Source organism: Phacochoerus africanus, chromosome 4 (assembly GCF_016906955.1).
Source record: "Phacochoerus africanus isolate WHEZ1 chromosome 4, ROS_Pafr_v1, whole genome shotgun sequence".
NCBI lineage: Eukaryota > Metazoa > Chordata > Mammalia > Artiodactyla > Suidae > Phacochoerus > Phacochoerus africanus.
Window position 1 is genome coordinate 75659421 of NC_062547.1, and position 22838 is coordinate 75682258.

At 54.8% G+C, this 22838-nt stretch overlaps 1 protein-coding gene across 2 annotated transcripts; it reads left to right on the forward strand.

Annotated features, from left to right (window-relative positions):
• The first annotated feature begins 588 nt into the window (after positions 1-588).
• Positions 589-21991, forward strand: TLE2 (TLE family member 2, transcriptional corepressor). Of its 2 annotated transcripts, none has more exons than XM_047777577.1 (20): positions 589-885; positions 963-1060; positions 1432-1495; positions 1943-1987; positions 4204-4266; positions 7123-7197; positions 7410-7593; positions 7936-7955; positions 9609-9716; positions 9983-10027; positions 10626-10775; positions 12500-12638; positions 13478-13638; positions 14969-15045; positions 15813-16062; positions 16462-16709; positions 16847-16994; positions 18791-18941; positions 20510-20586; positions 21701-21991. In XM_047777577.1, the coding sequence occupies exons 1-20, from the start codon at positions 862-864 to the stop codon at positions 21806-21808; spliced, it is 2235 nt and encodes a 744-aa protein (XP_047633533.1). In that variant the 5' UTR covers positions 589-861; the 3' UTR covers positions 21809-21991. The 2 variants fall into 2 exon arrangements, with proteins under 2 accessions (XP_047633533.1, XP_047633534.1); XM_047777578.1 differs by having other exon boundaries at positions 7413-7593.
• Positions 21992-22838: the final 847 nt, after the last annotated feature.

Sequence of the window (22838 nt, forward strand, 5' to 3'; positions counted from 1 at the left end):
CCATCTCTGGGAGTTTACCCTGTGCCAGACCAAGCTGAGTTCACCTGCTGTGCCATTTAAAAATAGCCTGTGATTCTGCCATTTTACAGATGTGAATACGAGGCCCAGAGAGGGCGAAGGCCTGGCTCTGCCCCCCAGCCTTGTCCCTTCTGCGGTGTTTGCACAGGCTAGTCCCTTTTCCCTGCAGGCAGGTTTCCTAGTCAGCCCTGGCAGGCTGCTTTCTCCTCATCCTCAAGTCTTAGCCCACTTCCTCAGAAAGGCCGTTTCTGGCCCCATCTCCCCCACCCCCTCCACCGAGCTACTCCCACCGTGGGCCACTAGGTATTTATTTGTTTCCTGACTCTTCTCTCTTGAGCCCTGGGGAGGAGGGGCGATGTTTGCGGGGCTGGACGCGAGCCTCAGTTTCCCCGCCCGTCCCTGGCGGAGGGAGGGGATGGTCCCGGGGCCGCGGCCGCGGTCGTGGGGGGTGCGCGGGGCAGGCAGGCCGGGTGGGCGGGCCGGGGGCGGCGGCGCCACCTTAAGGCGGCTCTGCCCGCGGCTCCCGGCCGAGCCCCGCCGGAGGGAGGCGGCTCCGCGCGGGGCCCGCCGCCCGCGCCTCTGAAACCGGCCGCCGCTCGCCCGACCTTCTGCGCCGGCCGCGCACCTCCCGCCCAGCAGGGGCCTCAGCGCCCCTCAGTCCCCGCGACCCCGCGCGCTCGCTTAGGGGCGGGGGACTCCGGGGTCCCCTGCCCCACGCCGCCTGCCCCCTTCCTTCTCGGGCAGCCCCCTGCCCCAGCCTCTCCCCCACCTCGCCGCCGCCTCGCCCCCCCCCATATCGTCAAGCTCCAGCGGCTGCGTGGGGGTGCTTCCCGGAACGGCAGGATGTACCCCCAAGGAAGGCACCCGGTGAGTGGGGGTCCGGGCTGCGGGGGATGGGGGCGCGGGGCGTCCAGGAACTCAAACCTGGGCGTCCCCCACCCCAGACCCCGCTTCAGTCCGGTCAGCCCTTCAAGTTCTCAATCTTAGAGATCTGCGACCGCATCAAAGAGGAATTCCAGTTTCTTCAGGCTCAGTACCACAGGTGAGGGGGGGTGGGGGGCGGGGGCGCCCCGCCCTGGGGTCCCAGGTCCCAGGAACTCACCTGGGGGCCCTCAGGAGAGAGGCGGGGCCGCTGGGGGCAGAGGGGCGGGGCCTCCGGCGTGCAAGGAGGAGGGAGGGGCCCCAGGAGCAGGATAGAAGGCCTTCAGGTAGGAGCACAGGTGAGGTGGACAGACACTCCGTACTGGGACATTTTGAGCCTGGGAAGGGATGGGGAGGGTGTGGGAGGGGGTGAGGAAATGGGGAGGAGAAGAGCCAATCCTATCACTTTGGAAATTGACCCAGAAGGGGTCCCTGGGTGTCCCTGCTGGGGAGCGGGGAAAGTGGGCTCCCAACGCCCCATCTCCTTCCCAGCCTCAAGCTGGAATGTGAGAAGCTGGCCAGTGAGAAGACGGAAATGCAGCGACATTATGTCATGGTGAGAGTGGCTGTCATACCGGCGTGGGGTCAGTGAGGAGGAGGGCTGGGCTATGAGTGGAAACTCAGGGTGTGGATACCAACCCTAGGACCACACTAGGGTAAGTCCTGGCCAGCTCTGGGCCTCATTTTTCCTCATCCATAAAGTAGGCTGGTTAGGATTCCAAGCTCTCCCTCCCAGCCTTTAAGAACACTAAGGCAAGGATGTCCACTGTCCTCAGGGGCACCTCTGAGCAGCCAGGGTCTCTGGGCACTGCCTCCCTGCTCCACCCCCTGGAGAGAGTGGAGGGGGATCCTGTTCCTCCTCTGGGCTCCCTTGGGGCTGAGAGGCTCTGGGTCCTGTGATGATCTCCCTGAGCCTGGGGGCAATTGGAAGATCCAGCATCACCCAGCGCAGCTGGACATCCATCAGCATGGTGGACATTGCCAGATGGCTTTTCCTTTTCAGTACTATGAAATGTCCTACGGGCTCAACATTGAAATGCATAAGCAGGTAACTATGTGTTGGGGAGGGAGTAAGGGTGTCGGTGTATGTGGGGGTGTCTGGCAGCTGGGAGAGGGACCCAGCACTCCAGCGGTTGCAGACCCAGGGAACAGGGGCCTTATCCTGAAATCTCTGGGACCAGGGGGCCTGATTTCAGCCATATGAAAGGAAAATGAACTTCTGGAGACCTTGTCCAGCAGAGACACGATCGGTGGGCAGGGGCCTGTCAAAGAAGGCTCGTAGCAGAGACCAGCAGTCAGGCTGGAGAGGGACTTCTGTCCTGGGAGGGGGACAGATGGACAGTCTTAGAGGTCCCTTTCAGGCCAGCGTGTCTGACATTTGGAGATGGACCCGTAGGTTCTGTGGTTGTCTCCACCATTCTGTCCTCAGCTTCTCAAGGTTCTGACTTAGACCTGAAGCTTCTGAAATTGACTCCAGTTGCCCAAGATTAAACCCCCAGATCCTGAGACTGACCTCGAAATTCTCTGATGGTTTCTAAGGGGCTGAGAGGGATCTCGAGATTCTGAGGTTGATGGAATCTTAGATTCTGTCCATCAGAACATTAGAATAAATGGACAAGAGGGAGTTCTCTTGTGCTGCAGCAGGTTAAGGATCCAGCGTTGTCACCCCAGCGGCTTGGATCATTTCTGTGGCACAGGTTCCATCCCTGGCCTGGGAACTTCCACATGCCACGGATGCGTCCAAAAAAGAAAAAAATTGAACAGAGTCTAGGGGCTTTCTGATGGGTGGGAGGAAGTTCAAGTGGACTGGAGGTGCCTGGGAGTGCCTGCTGTGGCATGCTTTGTTGGGTCTGCTGGCTCTGGTGTGGGTGAGAGGGGGTTTGTCTGCTTGGACGTGGCTTGTGAAATGGACCCCCTTATGGGGTGAAGGGCATAGGGTAGAGCCCTGGCTCTGGGAGCCTGGTTCCACGCTCCTGGTAGCAGATAGAAGACACAAACCTCACCTAGACCCACACAGTACCCTGCACCCCTAGAGGCAAAGCACAGGCTGACAGAGCACATGCTTCCCCTCTGTTCAGCCTCTGTGGGACACCCCCTGCCCTGCCCTGGTCCCAGATGAAACCTCCAAGCAAAATTCTTCTGTTTCTCTCCTACTCTCTATCCTCTGTGGGTTTTCTCTACACCAACCAATTCTCCTGCTCTGACACCAGTTGCATGTCCTACACTTGAGCCCACTTCTAACACATCACCCAGAGTCCAGGCAGATGCCGTGGGTTCAGGGATCAGCCCCACGGGACTGCCCCCACTTTACATGCCAGTCACAGGCCTGGGCCTGGCCTTTGGACACAATTGGCTATAAATCAGGGTTCCTGTGACTCCCCCCCATTCTGATAATTTGCTAGAATGGCTCCCAGAACTCCAGAGAGCTCAGACTTAGTCTTACCCATTTATGATAAAGGATATCTATCACTCAGGACCAGCCAGATGGAAGAAATACACAGGGCAAAGTGGGGTGGGGTGGGGAGCTTCCATTCCCCCCCTGGGTGCCCCCCCAACCCAGCATCTACACGCGACCACCCACCTGAAGCTCTCTGAACCACTTTGGTTAGGGATTTTTTTAGGGAGGCTTGGTTATATAGGCAGAATTGATTTCACCACTGGCTATGGGTGACTACCTCAACCTCCAGCCTCTCTCCCCTCCCTGGAGGTCAGAGGTTGGGGGGGTGGGACTGAACATTCCATCCCGCTTAATAAACTCAGATGTGGGTGAAAGGGGCTAATTGTGAATAACAAAAGATGCTCTCTCCCCTTTACCACTCAGAAATCCCTAGGGTTTTAGAAGCTCTGTGCCAGGAACTGGAGCAAAGACCAAATATGTATGTTTCTTTTTCTTTTTTTTTTTCAAATATATATGTTTCTTACTGTATCACAGCATCTCAGCCCTGAGTATGATGCACTGGGATTGCTCACTGGCTGCAGACCCAGGGCTCAGGCGCATCCTAGAGAGGGACCTTGTCCCCCAGAGACCAGGACTCAAACCCAAAGCTCTGTGGAGTCCCAATCTGTGCTGGGCAGCTGTGCAGCTGCTTTCTGGGAATCTCTGTTCAGTGGGTCTGGTGGGTGGTGTATCTGTCCCAGTCTTCCAGGTCAAGGCCTCCTTGGACGTCAGGTGGCCGGCCTCCTCGCCAGGCTCTCAATCTGGCCCTGAGCCCTCTGGATTGAGAACCTCCCCCTCCAAGCCACTTCCCCATTGCTCCCTGCCAGGCCGAGATTGTGAAGCGCCTCAGTGGAATCTGTGCTCAGATTATCCCCTTCCTGACTCAGGAGGTGAGTGAGCTTGCTGGGGGGTCAGGAGGGGAGCTGGCTATATGTGGCAGGCACTGGTTCTTTTGGGTGGCCTGTGGGCCTGGGCACCAGCTGGGGCAGGGCTTTAGGGATGGAAGAAGGTGTTGGCTGAGGGGCAGGATAGGGCCTCAAGCCTGCAGCCAGGCTACCTTGGTCCAAATCCTGGCTGTGTGGCCTTGGGCCAATGGCTTGCCCTCTGAGTGCCTCTGTCATGAAGTTTAGAAGAGCTGATACATTCTAGTTGGTGAAGATGATGCCAGGTGCTTAGTAAACAGCCAGTAAGGAGTTCCCACTATGGCACAGTGGGTTAAGAATTCGACTGTAGCTGCTCGCAGGTTGCCGAGGAAGTATGGATTCAACCCCCCATCTGGCACAGTGGACTAAAGGGATCCAGCACTGCTGCAGCTATGGCATAGTTCGCAGCTATAGCATAGTTCGCAGCTATGGCTTGGATTCAGTCCCTGGCCTGGGAATTTCCATATGCTTCGGGTGCAGCCTGAAAAGAAAACAAAAACAAAATCCAGTAAAAGATAGTCCTTAGGAGTTCCCATTGTGGCTCAGTGGTAATGAACCCAACTAGTATCCATGAGGATGCAGGTTCAATCCTTGGCCTAGCTCAGCGTGTTAAGTATCTGGCATGACCATGAGTTATGATGTAGGTTGCTGTGGCTGTGGCTGTGGCCAGCAGCTGCAGCTCCACTTGGACCCCTAGCCTGGGAACTTCCTTATGCCGCGGGCACCACCCTAAAAAAAAAGTTTGTCCTTATTACTTAGTCCCTACATCATGCTGAATGAAATAAGCCAGTCACAAAAGGACAGATAACTATCTAATTCTACTCACCTGAGGTCCCTAGTGGAGTCAGATCCATAGAGACAGGAAGTGGATGGTGGGGCCAGGGCTAGGGAGTCAGTGTTTCATGGGGACAGAGTTTCAGTTTGGGAAGATGAAAAAGTTCTGGAGATGATGGTGGGATGATTGCCTGACATTGCAAATGTGCTTAATGCACATGAGCTGGATGGTTAAAAATGGTTAAAAGGGTGGAGTTCGCTGGTGGCTCAGTGGGTAAGGATCTGGCGTTGTCCATGCTGTGGCACAGGTTCCATCCCTGGCCTGGGAATTTCTGCATACCTTGGTCATGGCCCCAAAACAATAGCTAAAAGGGTAACTTGTATGTGTTTGTAACCACAATAATACAAAAAGGTGGAGCCAGGGCAAATTAAACAGCTTCGCTGAAACTTAAAAAATTAAAGTTAGCCCTTGTACCAATGCCCCAAGCTCTTCGGGACCTTTACATTTTATTCCTGCTTCCATCTGGAGCGTTCCATCTCCAGAGAGACAAGAAGACAGACTCTACCACAGGGTGAATACATTGGGGCCCTCATTGCGTTGGGGGCCAAGAAATGGGAGAGGCGCTCACCTTGGTCTGGACCCCACTGAATCTGAGGTTTCTGGGCTCTTGGGTTGGAGGGTGGCTTAGAGATGGTGTCAGAAGCCCAGGATGGGGACCAAGTGGCCCAGAGTGAGAAAGGGTAAAATCACAGAAGAGAGGGTAAAACGACTTTAGGAAGGAGTGAATTAAGACACCCATGTGCACCCCAGCAAATTCCATGGTTCTAGACCAGGAGTCAGCAAACTACAGCCCAGGGGCCAAATCACCAGCCCTCCACCTCTTTTGTAAATAAAGTTTTATTGGCACACAGCCATGCCCATTCATGTCCCTATTGTCTACGGCAGCTTTCCTTAGACAAGGGCAGAGTTGAGGGGTTTCCACAAAGACCTCTGGCCTGCAAGCCTGAAAATTTTGACTCTCTGGCCCTTGACAGTCAAGATGTACTAACGCTGGACGCCAACATATTCTCACAGGCCTGCACTGTACAGGGGCCCCCACTCAGCATCTGGACATCACCTCAGTGGGAACAACCCCAATCCCCGACTTGGGGAGCGTGGGGGCCCTGGTGGCCTCAGAGCATACACGGGAACCACCAGCCACGTGTGCCATTTACGTTTGTATTAATTTGTATTCCTTTTCAAATGTATTGCATTAAATTTACATTTAAGTGTCTATGAAATTAAATTAAAGGGAGCGTTCGGTTTGTCTGTTGCACCAGCCACATTTCAAGCGCCCTGTAGCCACATGTGGCTTCAGTATCTAACTGCGCAGACAGGACGTTTTCTCACTGCGTGAAGGTGGGGAGAGGAAGGAAGGAGGGTGGGTGCACAGGGGCTTCTAGAGGCTGCCAGTTTGTATTTTTTGACCTGGGTGGTAGGTACATGGGTGCTGATGTGTACGGTGGTTCTTTACTGGCCGTGACTCTGTCCCCAGGAGACACTGGGTGATCTTCGGGATATCTGTGGTCATCACAACTGAGGGGTTCCTGGCTCATCAAATGGATGGGGCCGGGGATGCCACTCCACCCTCACAGCGTTGCGGATGGCCCTCCACAGGGGATGACCTGGTCTCAATGTTGGCAGTGCCGAGGGCGGACCCACATTTATAAACCCTGATTTATAATTATTAGTTCTAACTTCATGTAGAGACTTTGTTTCTTTGTCTGTTTCTTAATTTTTAAAGGAGAGGGAGAGGAGTTCCCTGGTGGCACAGCAGGTTAAGGGCCTGGTGTTGTCACTGCTGTGGTTCAGGTCACTGCTGTGGTGTGGGTTCAACCCCTGGCCCTGGAAATTGTTCCTGTTGCAGGTCCAGCCAAAAAAGGGTGGGGGGAGGGAGAGAGGGAGAGAAAGGAAATAGAAGTAGCAGGTGAGAGAAGAAGGGCAGGGGGCCTTGCCTGGGAGGTGGGGGCTCTCCTGAGCACCCCTGTCCCCCACTCCCCCCCACCCAGCATCAACAACAGGTGCTGCAGGCCGTGGAGCGGGCCAAGCAGGTGACCGTGGGGGAGCTGAACAGTCTCATCGGGGTGAGTCCTCCAGCCCAGCCCCCGCCTCCAGCCCAGCCCCCCATTGGTGGTGAAGCTGGGGTGCCAGGTGGGCAGCTGGCCTGGCTCTGGCCGCTCTGGAAATCCCAAGGGCACCCCCTCTGTCCTGACCCTGACCCCCTCTCCACAGTCCCTTGGGCTGGGGCAGGGGAGCCCACCCCTGCCCGCCCCTGGCCCACCCCCCTCCTCTCCAGCAGCAGCAGCTCCAGCCGCTGTCCCACCATGCCCCCCCTGTGCCCCTCACCCCTCGCCCAGCTGGGCTGGTGGGCGGCAGTGCCACTGGGCTGCTGGCCCTGTCGGGAGCTCTGGCCGCCCAGGCTCAGCTGGCCGCGGTCGCCAAGGAGGACCGGACAGGCGTGGAGGCCGAGGGGTCCAGAGGTGAGTGGGCAGTGGCTGGGGGCATGGCTGGGGACCCAGGAAGAGGAGGGCAGGGGTACCAAACTCGTGTGAATGAAGGAATGGAAGGGCTGCAGGCTTGAGGGTTCAACCCTCTTCCCAAGGGGCTGTGTGTCCTTGGGCAGGTTATACCCCTCTCTGGGCATCTATCTGAGTGGTGCAGGGGAGGGATAGTCCCTCTTTGCGAGGGTGTCGGAAGGAGAAGGGGGCTCTGAGCTGGGAAGGGGGCTTTATACACTGTGGAGAGCTGTGCACTCTGGCACCGTGGGATAAAATCCCTCATTCTTTTTCCTTCTCTCTCTCTACCTCTTCGCCACCCTCCAGTGGAGAGAGCGCTGAGCAGGGTAAGTTTAGGGGCATGGGGATTTGCCCTCTCTGCTAACATTTGCTTTGTATTCACATGCGGCTGAAGCTGCTTGTTCTGAGCTGATAGGGGCCTCCGAAGGAGACTGCATCTCCGCTTCCACACTGTGTCGCCCAGAGCCTTTGTGTGTGTGTGTGCGTGTGCGTGTGCGTGTGTGTGTGTGTGTGTGTGTGTGTGTGTAATGCCCCATAAAACTAGAGTCTCATTTATTTAAAATTTTCCATCTTTGGAATTCCTGGCGGCACAGTGGGTTAAGGATCTGGCACTGTCACTGCAGTGGATCAGGTCACTGCTGTGGTACAGGTTTGATCCCAGGTCCTGGAACTTTTATATGTAGTGGGTGCAGCCAAAATAAATAAATACATAAATTTTTCAGCCTTCAGCGATTTTTGCAGTTGAATAAATGCATGCATGCCTGGGTAGCATTCCATTCCTCCATCATTGATTTATTCCTCATTCACTCCACTTTAATATCTGCAAGAGTGTCGCTTCATAGAAGTAGCATGTGAACCCTGTAGGTAATTTTTTTAAACTTGTTTAATTTTGAAATCATGACAGATGCAAAGGAGGTTGCAAAGAAATGTACAGGGAGGTCCCATGCACCCCTCACCCAGCTTCCCCCAACGATAACATCTTGCGCAAACTAAAATACAGGGTCAAAGCCAGAAAACTGAGGGGGGTGCAACCCATAGAGCTTAATCACCATTTTACAAGCACTCGTTGTGTGTGTGTGTTTCCGTGCAGTTCCAATCACATGTTTAGTTTTGTGTAAGCATCATTGTAAGTTTTCTAGTAGCCACATTAAAAAAGTTAAGCAGGGGAGTTCCCTTGTGGTGCAGCCGGTTAAGGACCTGGTGTTGTCATTGCAGCAGCTTGGCCTGCTGCTGTGGTGCAGGTTCAGTCCCTGCCCAGGAACTTCCATGTGCTGTGGGTGCAGCCAATAAATAAATAAGTTAATAAGCAGCAGGCCAATTTCAATAGTAAACTTTAACACAGTGCATCTAAAATATTTCAACCTATAATCAACAAAATCAACATAATAAATTCTTAATGAATCTTTTTTTGTTTTTTGGGCTTTGTTTTTTGTTTTTGTTTTTTGTCTTTTTAGAGCCACACCTGCAACATATGAAAGTTCCCAGGTTAGGGGTCGAATTGGTGCCACAGCTGCCGGTCTACATCACAGCCACAGCAACATGGGATCCGAGCTGTGTCTTCAACCTACGCTACAGCTTGTGGCAACACTGGATCCTTAACCCACTGAGCCCAGGGATGGAACCTGCATCCTCAGTCAGATTCGTTTCCCGTGAGCCACAACAGGAACCCCCCTTGATGGATCTTTTATATTCTTTTTATTGTACTGCGCCTTTAAGATGCGAATGCATTTTGCATGTAGAGCTCTTCTCAGCGGGCACTAGTGCTCCCCAGGGGACACTGGGGCATGTCTGGGGATCCCTGTGGTAGTCACAACCACATTGAGCCTGCCGTTGGAAGGTCCCTTTTCCCAGATGGGAAGCTTGAGGCTTGGATCCTAATCACAGCAATGGGTATCCCAGGTCTTGGCTGGGCCAGAACACAGCCTGGGGGCCCAAGAGACCCTGACCTTTTCTCCTGCCTGGCCCCTGTGTCTCTGCAGAGCGTGTCCCCTTCGCCCCCGGAGAGTGTGGTGGAAGAGGAGAGACCCAGCGGCCTGGGTGGCAATGGGAAGCAGAGAGCAGAGGAGAAGGATCTGTCGGGACCTTATGTGAGTTGGGGGGCACATGTGGACTGGGGTGGGCAGATGAGAGCTGGGAGAGGGTGAGGATGCCTCCTGGTCGCCGACTCTCCCCGCGCCATACAGAGGAGTAAACTGAGGCCACCCCACACCTCTGGGGCACTCAGCCCCTTCTCCCCCATCCTCCTCCACGAGGAACCCTCCCCAGGATCCCCATCCGACCCTCCCGAGGAGAGGTCAGGGGCCACGGAGGCAGAGGCACGGCCAGGTGATCTCTCTCCCCTGTGTCCCCCCAGGAGAGTGACGAAGACAAGAGCGATTACAACCTGGTAGTGGATGAGGTGAGTGCGCCCCAGCCTCCTCCCGCCCTGACCTCAGGACTAGGAGGCAGGGAACTCAGAGGCCTGGTCCCAGAGCAGGTGGTGGGTTATCTAGGGTGTTGGGAGGCCCAGAGGCAGCAGGGGGTCCTGGTGTTCCCCTCTCTATGGAGTGGCTGGGATGGGGGTGGCATGGGGCAGGGGGAGGGGAAGAAGGGGGAACCCAGGACACCCCAGGCTGCCCTACTCTCCATAGCACAGGTGGGAAACAGGTCCAGAGAACAGTGGAGGGAGGGTGTCAGAGGTGGCTTCAAGCCCTGGCTCACTGTGGGACTTTGGGGGAGTGACACCCCCTTCCTGACCCCACTTTTCCTCCTCTGTTCAAGGATGGAAAACAAAATCCAGGCCCTGATATAGTCGATATAGTTGTTGCTCTGTGTGCTTATGTCATTAAGCCCACTTAACAAGTGAGTCAGCTGAGGCCCCAGGGGTTTCATAATCCTCCCAAGTGGGTCAGCAGTGCCCAGTCTAGCGGCTGGGGTGGGACACGGGAGGAGTACAGAGAGGGCCTCTCCATCCTCTGCCACTTCACCCGCACTCATCGTCATCTCCTCAAACCCAGGACCAACCCTCCGAGCCCCCCAGCCCAGCCACGACCCCATGTGGAAAGGCCCCCGTCTGCATCCCTGCCCGTCGGGACCTGGTGGACAGTCCAGCCTCCTTGGCCTCCAGCCTTGGCTCACCTCTCCCCAGAGCCAAGGAGCTCGTCCTGGTAAGGAGTGGGGGAGGCCTTGAAACTCATTTTCTTTATCTCGGGAACCTGGAAACAGACGCTCTCGCATCAGATATAATGACAACAGATGAGCCAGGCTGGGGTGGTGCAACGTTCCCTTTGTGACTATTTTGCTACCTTCCTCAAAACCACCTGACATTAGGTAATTTTTCCTAAGTGGAACTCCCTCTATTGAACCTCCATAAATATGAAAAGGCATTTTTGTAAATAGTATTAAAAGGCAACTCACCATCTCATGCAGAAACCAAGTATCTCTTGCAAGAAATAGAAAGTCGGGGAAATAAACACAGTGCAACTATAGAATTGGCAACTCCGCTGGGCTGATCCCAGCCATGTGAGTGTTAACGTCTTTGAGAGACAAGGGAGACGCACCAGCCCTAACCTGAAATGTGGTTCCCACAAGGAAAGATGACAATTCCTAGCGGAGCAACTTTCTCCTTGCGCCTCCTGATGTTTAATGCCAGGTGTAGGGACCCCGTCAAAGCCCTCCCCTGGCGCATTCACAGCTCAGCTCTGCTTGTACCTCCCCCCAAATCTTCCCCAGACCCCTGCCCCGCACTTGCCAGGGAGACTGCGTCGGTTTCTAGGCCTCCCCTCCCAGCAGGTTGCTATGGCAACCGCCAAGGTTGGGGCTCCCACCGCATCTCATGTGCCCTCCTCCCACTCCGAGGACACACAGAGGGGGAGGGGCAGTGCTGTTTCTAATGGAGAAACCCCCCCAAAGGCCCCTCTTGTCCCCGCCGTTGGCCCCGTCCACTCCCTCCCGTGGGCATGCGAGTGTGGCTGTCACACACCATGTGATGGAAAGATAGGGTGCAGAGTTCCTTGGGGGAGCAGTGGGTTAAGGATCTGTTGTTGTCACTAAGGATCCAGCCTTGACACTGCTCTGGCTCGGGTTCAGTCCCTGGCCTCCATGGCCGGGGAACTTCTGCCTGCCACGAGCATGGCCAAAAAAGAATGAAAAGGAAAGAAAAAAAAAGATAAGGATATGAAGTTTCTTGAAAGGCAAAGGAAGTGAAGGCAGAAAGCCAAGATGGAGCTTGTTTCTACCTGGAGGTCTGCTTTCCCCTCCCCTCCCCTCCAGGATGCCCCTGGGGAGGAACTGGGTGGGGGACAGCCCCTCCTCGTGGGGAGCAAGGGGGCATCCACAGACTACGTGTCTATCTCTCCTCTGGGAGCACACTATGGTCTCCTGGTCCAGGCACCCATCCTAGTGTTTGTTCCCTGGCCCTAAAGGTTGTGACAGCTTCTAACTTTGTCCACTGTCTTCTCTTCTGACCCCCACTCCCCGCAGGTGGGCCCACCTTGTCCCAGACTTTGAGAACGTCTAGTGCCTTCCTGACCCCATAGCTGCACCATATACCTGATCACACGTACACACGCACACTTCTCACAATAGATTGCTGGTTCCCATGGGCACACACGTGTGTGCACCCTGTGGGCACACAGGTGTCCGCCTGGCCGTCCGGTGCGTGCAGTCACTCGTGCGTGCCCCGTGCCCGGGGGTGGGCTATGGGGCAGTTCCCCTGGTGTGTGCGAACCTGAGGCCAGAGGCATGCGGGCACCTCCCATGAGCCCTGGCCTACCTACCCCCACCCAGGGATCCCTGCTCCCTTCTCCCACCCACCTTCTGCTGCGATCCTGGGGCTGCAAGGTGCCAGGTGCCATGCCTGGAGGTGTTCAATCCTGCCCTTTCTCCCCAGAATGATCTTCCTGCTAGCACCCCTGCCTCCAAGTCCTGCGACTCCTCCCCGCCCGAGGACGCGTCTACCCCTGGGCCCAGCTCAGCCAGTCACCTCCGCCAGCTCGCAGCCAAGCCAGCGCCTTCCACAGACAGTATTGGTGAGCACCTGCTGGTGCCTGCCAGGGCAGGCCTCCCTTCTGGGGAGTTCTAGAAAACAGTGTGTGTTGGGGGGAGGTGAGGCAAGAGGTGTGGATTCCAGCTAGGACGGTGCCTTGCCTTTTCCACGACTCTGAGCTGGATGCTGCTTCTCTGTAGTCCTCAGCTTTTTTATTGTCTTGGCCTGATGTTGGGGGAGGAAACTGATGCCCAGAGATGGGGAGTGACTTACTCAGGGGCTTCAGCCCAGTGCACTGGAAGGACAAGCTTTGGAGTTAGACAGACTTGGGTTTGAGACCAGCTTTGGATCAACTGTCTGCCCTCGGGCAAGTGATCCAACCTCTCTGAGCTTCACATTCCCCATCATTAAAACGGGAATGGCAGTGCTATTCTTTTCGTCCTGTGGCTGGGCTCTTTGCTGGTTCTAGAGTCGCAGAAAGAAATCAGCCCTGAAACTTGCCCTCAAGGAGCTCCCCAATAGCGGGGGAAGAGAGCCAGACCCTCAGGCTCCCAGCCCTGTGTGATCAGGGCTCGGGTAGAGGAAGGGACCCAAAATGGGCAAGGCTAGAGGCTAGGGATGAAGTGGGAAGGCTCTAGGATGTTTCTAAAATGTTGCCAGACAATGAGTGTAGGTTTTGAAGGATGCATAGGAGTTCAGCCACTGAAGAAGGAAAGGGAAAGGAATGTCGACCAGAACAGCATCCGTAAATATTTAGAGCTAGGACAGGGTATGGCGGATGCTGAGCCAGAGGATGAGAGCCCCAGAGTTCCCCCAAGTCAGTGGAAGGCAGGATCTGGGTCCAGCATGTCTGAAGACCTGTCTTTGTCTCTTCTCACTCAGCCTTGAGGAGTCCCTTGACCCTGTCCAGTTCCTTTACCACGTCCTTCAGCCTGGGCTCACACAGCGCCCTTAATGGGGACCTCTCTGTGCCCAGCTCCTACGTTAGCCTCCACCTGTCCCCCCAGGTCAGCGGCTCTGTGGTGTATGGACGCTCCCCCATGGTGAGTCCTCAGGGTGGGAGATGCCAGGAAGTGTCAACAGGGCCCAGGGGCTGGGGGCTGGAGGAGAATCCAGTTAAACACAGAGAGACAAAGCAGTAGGGAAAGGGAGGGGAGTCCTGGCTTGGCGAGTGCTTGTGGGAAGACGATCTCAAGGTCTCAGTAGCCCTACAAGCTCAATGCAAATAAGCACCTGCGACTGTGGAAAAAGCACCTGTGATTGTGCTGTATTAAGAGGAACAGAAAGCCACACCATGGGACGTGAGGGTCCACTTCAGCCTCCTGGCAAATGGTGTACAGTTGTTTGCCCGGATTTTTAAAGGCCTGTAGTGATTCTGGTAGATTGCGGAGGAAGGACTAGCCCAGGGAAAGGACTAGAAGTGGGGAGGAGTTGAAGGAGAGGCATGAGACCCCCGAGCTGGGGCAGGGGGAGGAGATGGTGTCTGCATGGGCCCCAGAGGGCAGTACTGGGATAGATGCTTGATGAGAGTGCGCCTTCCTGAAGTGGGTGTAGATGCCTCCAGAGGGAATAAAATGCCTGTCATTGTAGTTACTCCCAGCCCAAGGTTGGGTGGGCACTTGAAAGGGATGTGGCAGAACAGGTATCAGCAATATATATTTTTTTCTTTTTCTTTTTTTCTTTCTTTCTTTCTTTCTTTCTTTCTTTTTTTTTTTTTAGAGTTGCACCTGCAGCATATGGAAGTTCCCAGGCTAGGGGTTGAATTGGAGCTGCAGCCACTGGCCTATGCCACAGCTCATGGCAATGCCAGATCCTTAACCCACTGAGCAAGGCCAGGGATTAAACCTTTGTCCTCATGCATGCTAGTCAGATTCATTTCCACTGGGCCACATCGGGAACTCCAGCAATATTTTCGATAAAGGGCCAGATAGTAAATTTTTTTGGCTCTGCAGACCAGTTGGTCTCTATCACAACCACTCTACAAGGACTCTACTACCTTTATAGCTCAAAAGCCACTACAGACAACATACACAGGAATGGGTGTGGCTATGTGCCAGTAAAACTTTATTTACGAAAACAAGTAGGGGGCCGCAATTTGCTGACCCCTGTTCTAAGCATCAGACAGAAGATTCATCAGGATCCTTCCAAATCTGGGGCCCTAGGATTCCCAGATAAGAGACCGTGAAGTTCCTTCATCTAAAAGCCTCCACTCTCCCACCTGTAGCCAGGGTAGAGAAGCCAGCATCTCCGCTTTCTTGGGGAGGGGCTGAGAAACAGATTGGGGCAGATAAACAGAGAGGGCTATGGCAAGTGAGAGGACAGATGTGGGTTTGAGTCACCTGTCCTGTGACACCCCCGCTTGTGTTTTGGCAGATGGCATTTGAGTCTCATCCACATCTCCGAGGGTCGTCCATCTCTTCTTCCCTGCCCACCATCCCTGGAGGAAAGCCGTGAGTACCAGGATGGGGCTCCCTGCCTCCTCTAAGTTTGTGGGGCGGGGGTTGGGCTTCCCTTCAGCCTTTCCAGAAAGTCTCTTCTGTAAGATAACTGGGGCTCCCCTCCCAGAGTTGCTCTCTGGATGGAGAGGTGTGTAACAAGCAATGGCTACAGCAGTGGTTCTCAGCAAGGGGTAGATTTTTGTGTCCCGCCCCCCTGCTTCTAGCCTCCAGTGGGTGGGGGCCAGGGATGCTGCTCAACACCTTACAAGGCACAGGTCGGCCCCACCTTCCTGGCAGAGAATGACCTGGCCGCAAGATCAGTAGAACATTCTGCCACGATGGGAATGGTCTACACTCACGGCTGTGCAGTCTGATTGGCTTCAGCCATCTGTGGCTTTTGAGCACTTGAAATGTGGTCATGGCGACGGAGGAACTGAAAATTTTAATTTCTTTAAATTTAACTGGCCCCACGTGGTGGGCGGCTACTATTGGACAGCGTTCTGGGGAACTCAGGAGGCATCTTCCTGAATCCTCTATTCCTCAGACATTTACTAAGTGCTGGCTTACCATGCTCCAGGCCACAGCCGGACCTCTTCCTCTTCTGTATCACTTCCCCCTCACGTTTGATCCTGTGGCGCCCTTCCCTAAACGGTGGGGGCACAGGCAGGAGAAGCCTGCTTCCTGCCGCGGGGAGGGGTGGGGGTGAGGGTTAAGGGATCCCCTTCCCCTCTCCCCGGTGGTCCCGGCCTCGCGTGCATCATGCCCCACCTCCCGTCCAGGGCCTATTCCTTCCACGTGTCTGCGGACGGGCAGATGCAGCCCGTGCCCTTTCCGTCCGACGCGCTGGTGGGCGCAGGCATCCCGCGGCACGCGCGGCAGCTGCACACGCTGGCGCACGGCGAGGTGGTGTGCGCGGTCACCATCAGCGGTTCCACGCAGCACGTGTACACGGGCGGCAAGGGCTGCGTGAAGGTGTGGGACGTGGGCCAGCCCGGTGCCAAGACGCCAGTGGCCCAGCTCGACTGCTTGGTACGGGCAGCGGAGCCTGCAGATACATGGGGTGGAGCTTGCAGGCCACCTGGGGCGGGGCTGTAGCCAATGGGAGGAGTTTATAGACCAACCAGGGTGGAGCTTACAGGCCGCTTAGAGACTGGGTTATAGGCCAATGGGAGGAGTTTTTAGGCCAACCAGGGTGGGGCTTGTTGGACAATTTGGGGTACAGGTTTTAGGCCACCCCCAGGTGGAGATTATAGGCCAACCCGGACACAATTTATAGCCCAGCAGGTGGGGCTTATGGGCCAGTGGGGTGGAACTTGTGGGCCAAGCAGGGGCGGAGCTTATAGGTCAATGGGGGTGATTTATTCAGCCGGGCTCCTGCAGGCTTGGCTGGGGGGCTAACCCCACGCCCTTGCTTCGCACTGCTCCCAGAACCGGGACAATTACATCCGTTCCTGCAAGCTGCTGCCTGACGGCCGGAGTCTGATCGTGGGCGGTGAAGCCAGCACCTTGTCCATCTGGGACCTGGCGGCGCCCACCCCTCGCATCAAGGCGGAGCTGACCTCCTCGGCGCCCGCCTGCTACGCCCTGGCTGTCAGCCCCGACGCCAAGGTCTGCTTTTCCTGCTGCAGCGATGGCAACATCGTGGTCTGGGACCTACAGAACCAGACCATGGTCAGGTGGGTGGCCGGTGCCTTGTAACCTCGGGCAAGACCTGGATCTCTTTCCTTTGTGCTGTGGGGGCAGAGGAGCGGCCTCGGGGGACGCTGGAGCAGCACCACCTTCAGGATGGACACCTGGGCCCTCTTCTCTTCAGGCAGTTCCAGGGCCACACGGATGGGGCCAGCTGCATCGACATTTCTGATTATGGCACTCGGCTCTGGACAGGGGGCCTGGACAACACCGTGCGCTGCTGGGACCTGCGGGAGGGCCGCCAGCTGCAGCAGCATGACTTCAGCTCCCAGGTGCCGCACGGGGTCTGGCAGGAGGGGACACAAGTTCTAGGAATGTGGGCTCTCTTCCTCTCCTCCTGAAGCACCCACTCCCAGATGGACCTCTGTGTCCATCTCTCTTGTCCTTGAGACAGATCCACAGGCCTTCTTTACTTCTTCAAAGGCAGACACAGGGAAACACAAAGGAACTGTTTTGTATGAAGCTGTGGAGCTAAGACCCTCAGAACGTCTTCCCAGCTGCTCTTGCCAAGCCATTCCCCTGTTCCTTTGTCTCTTCTTGTGTAGCTGGTTTCTACTCTCAGCCTTCAACCTCTTGAACCTACCGAGAGCTCCTGATCTCTCACCAGGACTCACCATGGGGGAGCTGCTGACCCCCGCAGACAGATAGAGGCCAGTGTAGGAGCTGGGCACAGGGAGGTTGCTGTGGCAGGCCAGGCTGAAGGATGTGAAGGGGCTGGACAGAATCAGGGGGCTCTTCAGGGCTGAGCAGTGTCAAGGACAGGTCTTCAGATACCCTGGACCCAGATCCTGTCTCACACTGCCTTGGGGACAGGTGAGTTCCTTGGCCTGTCCTTTAAGGCATCGATGCTCTAGCCTCTCACACACCATGCCCGGTGACACCTCCAAACCTCCTCACTTATTGTTCCTTCTGGCTACCATGCTTTTCCCTTCTTTTCTCCAACTGGTAAACTCCTACTCATCCTTCAAAACCTATCTCCAGCTTGCCCCCTCCTTGAAGCTTGGTAGAAGCTTCCTCCCCAACTCTTTCTTTCTTTCTTTTCTTTCTTTTTCTAGGGCCTCACTCATGGCATATGGAGGTTCCCAGACTAGGGGTCTAATTGGAGCCATAGCCGCCGGCCTACACCAGAGCCACAGCAACTTGGGATCCGAGCCGCATCTGTGACCTACACCACAGCTCACAGCAACGCCGGATCCTTAATCCACTGAGCAAGGCCAGGGGTCAAACCCACAACCTCATGATTCCTAGTCGGATTCGTTAACCACTGAGCCATGACGGCAACTCCCCCAAACTCTTTCTTTTTTACCATCTCTTCTCTTTAGCTTGAAGTTTCCTTTGATAGGGAAATCAGGAGTGCAGGTGGGTAGAGGTGTCCATCTCCTGTCTCCAAAACTTAGATGGGTGATATACCTATCTCGTCATCCCATGGTGAATATCTCCCATCCTATTGTGCCCCCCTTTTTTATACAGAACCACTTCTCTGTGGCCAGGAACATATGAAACTACCCAGTTTTCTCTCTGCTGGAAAGTTAGGGTTCTTTCCACACGTGTCTTATTTGCCAATAAGATAGTGAGAGGCTTTGGGTGGGAGAGGCTTAGGTCTTGCTCTTATCTGTGCCACACGTGGGCCGGGTATGGACTGATGAGGCCACAGAATCCTTTCAAATCAAAGTGAAAAGAGGTGTTGGCAAGTGGCAAAAGTCCCAAGCTGGGAGTGGGAAGGCCTGGTCTTTCGTGGACTTGCTGCATGACCTTGGGCAGGATATGGCCTCAGCTTCCTCTCCACCATCTGCTCGAGGGGAGCTCCTGTCCCCGCTGGCTTTGCCCCCCCCCCCCCAAAGCTGTTGTGCGTTCAGAGCAGATAATGGATGTGAGGCCCCAGGGTTCCGTGTAATTCTGATTAATATTAATGATTTGACATGCAGTTGCCTGCTGCGTCCAGGCCCGGGGCCAGCTGCTTCTCCACGTGGGGGCTGTGGTGTAGGACCTCCCCCCCAGCCCCCAGCTCTGGGCAGCCCCCAACAACCCAAAGGGTTTTTGATGTCCTCCATTCCGTCTTCACCCCCAGATTTTTTCCCTGGGCCACTGCCCCAACCAGGACTGGCTGGCTGTTGGCATGGAGAGCAGCAACGTGGAGATCCTGCATGTCCGGAAGCCCGAGAAATACCAGCTGCACCTTCACGAGAGCTGCGTGCTGTCCCTCAAATTCGCCTCCTGCGGTGTGTCTGCCAGGGGTCAGGCCAGGGACTCCAGGGTGCTGGGGCAGGCTTGCCAAAACACAGAACACAACAACCAAAACCCCACCACACAAACAGGATGCCCGGTTTAATTTGTATCTTAGATAAATAACAAATCATTCCTTTGTAGAAGTATGTCGCATGTATTGCATGGGACATATGCTAAAGGACAAATAATTTCTTAGTAGATCCCAAGTACTTCGTGGGACATACACTAAACAACACATCATTTACTAGCATAAGTATGCCCTCTCAATGTATGGGATATACTTATACTAAAAAGCAACTAATTTGTTAGTGCAGATATATCTCAGCTGTTGCCTGGATATACGTACACTAAAAAAATTTGGGCGAGGGGTATATGTCCCAAATGGGAGTTCCTGTTGTGGCTTGGCAGGTTAAGAATATGACTGGTTTCCATGAGGATGTGGGTTCCATCCCTGGCCTTGCTCAGTAGGTTAAGGGTCTGGCATTGCTGAGGCTCTGGTGTAAGCTGGCAGCTGCAGCTCTGATTTGACCCCTAGCCTGGGAACTTCCATGTCCCATGGGTTCGGCCCTAAAAGGAAAAAATATCCCAAGTATTTCATGGAATGTGCATATGCTTAAAAAAACACACAGGGAGTTTTCCCTAGTGGCCTAAGGGGTTAAGGATCTGGTGTCATTGCTGCTATGGCTCAGGTTGCTGCTGTGGCATGGATTCAGTCCCTGGCCTGGGAACTCCCTCATGCCATGGGCGTGGCTAAAAGAAAAAACAGACAATGAAATATTTGGGACACACCTGTAGTAAAAATGATGTATGGTTGATGGGAGATTCAAATGTAAATGAGTACCCTGTTTATTTTTTTATTTTTATTTTTTTACTTTGCAAGTTTTTTGGCTGAGGCGGTGACATGTGGAAGTTTCTGGGCCAGGGATTGAACCCACTCTACAGCAGCGACCTGAGCTGCTGCAGTGACAATGCCAGGTCCTTAACCCACTGCACCACAGGGGAATTCCCTGAGTACCCTGTTTTCACTTGGCAATTGTCCTGGTGCTCCCCCTTCTTGAAGGCCAGTCAGAACTCTTTGGGGTCTTGACTTCATCTGGAGTGAGAGGGAGAGACTCCTGAGAGGCTCTGTCCCCCAGAGGAGGACAGAAGTGCAGGAAAGAGAGTGAGGAGTTCCCGTCGTGGCTCAGCAGAAACGAATCAGACTGACATCCATGAAGATGCAGGTTTGATCCCTGGCCTCACTCAATGGGTTAAGGATCTGGTGTTGCCATGAGCTGTAGTGTAGGTCACAGACGCAGCTCAGATCTGGCGTTGCTGTGGCTGTGGTGGCTGCTGTTGCCATGAGCTGTGGTATAGGCCAGTGGCTACAGCTCTGATTCAACCCCTATAGCCTGGAAACCTCCAATATGCCACCGGTGCAGCCCTAAGAAGACCAAAAAAAAAAAAAAAATGCAGGAAAGAGAGTGAGAGGCCAGAACAGGCTGCCCCGCCTCTGCCCCCAGCCCCCAGACCAGGCTTTCTGTGGTCGCCTCTCCTGAACCCCCCACCCTCCTTCCCCCAGGGCGGTGGTTCGTGAGCACAGGGAAGGACAACCTGCTGAACGCCTGGAGGACGCCATATGGAGCCAGCATTTTCCAGGTGCCTCCTGTCTGAGGTCCCCACCCTGGCAGGATACCAGGTGTCCAGGGACCCGGGGGAGGGTAGGGGGGGCTTTGAACAGAGGGGTCTCCCCACTAGCCAGGAGCTACGGAAGCAGATGGTCAGCACGAGGACCACATCTGTGTGCAACCGGATTTTGTGTGTTTTGTTTTTATAGTCACACCCATGGCATATGGAAGTTCCTGGGCCAGGGATGGAATCCAAGCTGCAGCTGCAGCCTACACCACAGCTGCAGCAATACTGGATCCTAAACCCACTGCACCAGGCTGGGGATCCAGCCTGAACCTCTGCAGTTGACCTGAGCCACTGCAGTCGGATTCTTAACCTGCTGCATCACAGCGACAATGTCAGGTTTTTGTTTTTAATAGTGATAAAATACATGTAAAATTTGCCATCTTGGAGTTTCCTCTGTGGTACAGTGGGTTAAGAATCTGGTGTTGTCGCTACTGGGGCTTGGGTTGCCGCTGTGCCTCGAGTTTGGTCCCTGACCCCAGAACTTCCCGCATGCTATGGGCGAGGCCAAAAAAAAAAAAAAAAAAAGCTAATCATGTGATACAGACTGATTTGGTTTCTGGGCTTACTGGCTAGAGCTCATCTGGACTTCACTGAGCTTTCAGGTCAAAAGCTAAAAATGTACCACTGGACTCTACAGAAGAAGTTTTCTGAGCACTAGTGTGGGTCATCCTGCTATAAGCCTTAGCCCTCTGCTGTGGTGTGTGGCCTCATGCCTGGTGCACACCCTCTCTGAGCTTCCAAAAAATAGTGGTCCCGTTCTTCTCAGGAGCATCATCACCTGTCCAGGGGCTCAGCTCCAAAAAAGGACCTTTCTCTGGAAACCATGTCACCCTCGCCCCCTACCCCCCGCCTAGGCTCCCCATGTTGGGCTCCTCCGAGTCTTGTGTCGGTCTCATCCTGGACCATAGGCTCATCTTTAGGGGCAGGTGCTGCCCTAGCCATCTCGCCTTTTCCTTCTGAAGGGGCAGGTGGTTAGGAGCACAAACCAGACGGTACTGGCCTTGGCCGTGCCTCACTCTCCCTTCTCTCCCCACCTCCCCTGTCCTGGACTCCCACCCCCTTCCCCTCCCTTCGGCAGTCCAAGGAGTCATCCTCTGTCCTGAGCTGTGACATCTCCGGGAATAACAAGTACATTGTGACGGGCTCGGGGGACAAGAAGGCCACTGTGTACGAGGTGGTCTACTGAGACCCCCTCTTCCTGCACCCTTGGCCCAACTCCTGGTGGAGAGGCATCCAGGACTTTCTCTCCTGTCCTACTGTGAGCCCCACATCTCATCTGCTCTCTGGCTGACCCCCTGGCATCCTCCTCCACTGGATGTGGGGCCAGATGTGCAGGGGGACTTTGGGGAAATAAATGTATTTATCACAACTGCCTTTCCGTCTCAAGCTGGGGAACTGGGAACCCTTGCTCTTTCTGGGCACCATTACTGAGAGAAGGCCACTTTCCAGTGGTGTGGCCGTGGGTCAGTGACTTTCTTTCAGCCTCTTTTTCCAGATAAGGACACTGAGGGAATTCATTCTGCATGAAACACTGTGAGTTCAAGAAATGGGTGTTGTATTGGGGCTGTGTGGCTTCTGTTCTGCCATGTAACAAATAGCCCCCAGATCTCAGTTGGTTGAAACAATAGATGTTTCATACTCACACCCGGAGGGCAGGTGGGGCTCAACTCCAAGTAGACACTTGGGACCACAGGATGGTGGGGGTTTCACCAGGTCAGTGTATAGCTTGGGGCCAACACAGCAGGAGAAATGAGTCCTGTTCAGCTTTTACAGCCTTGGCCCAAAAGTTTTACGGCCAGCCCTTTGCACAGAATCATCCAAAGACCCTGCCCACAAACAAAGAGTTAGGGAATATGGTGGTGCCTGAAGCTATTTGGGGTGCAAAATAGCTTTGGATTTCCTTTGAAATCCAGAGAATTCCTCAGAGCCTGGCACATGACCTGGCTAAGCAGAGGTCAGTCCCAGAGGAGGTGATAATGGCTAAGAGAAGAGCTAAAGAGTCATAGAAGGGTCTGTTCCCTGGGAACCGAGGGAACAGCATGTGCAAAGGCTCAGAGGTAAGGAGTTCGGTCTTGTGAAAACCAGGAGGGCAGGGGGTTCCTCCTAACCTCCAGATGAGGCATAAGCAGAGGAAGCCCGTGAAAATGTGAGCCAGATTTGGGGAGAGGCTGGTGGGGGTGAGGAAGCCTTCAGAGCTGGTTCTGGCAGCTCACATG

Coding starts and splice junctions, on each gene's coding strand:
- TLE2 (XM_047777577.1), top strand. CDS start 862: ATGTACCCCCAAGGAAGGCACCCG. Junction 886..962: donor ACCCCCAAGGAAGGCACCCG/GTGAGTGGGGGT, acceptor CCCCCACCCCAG/ACCCCGCTTCAGTCCGGTCA. Junction 1,496..1,942: donor TGCAGCGACATTATGTCATG/GTGAGAGTGGCT, acceptor TTTCCTTTTCAG/TACTATGAAATGTCCTACGG.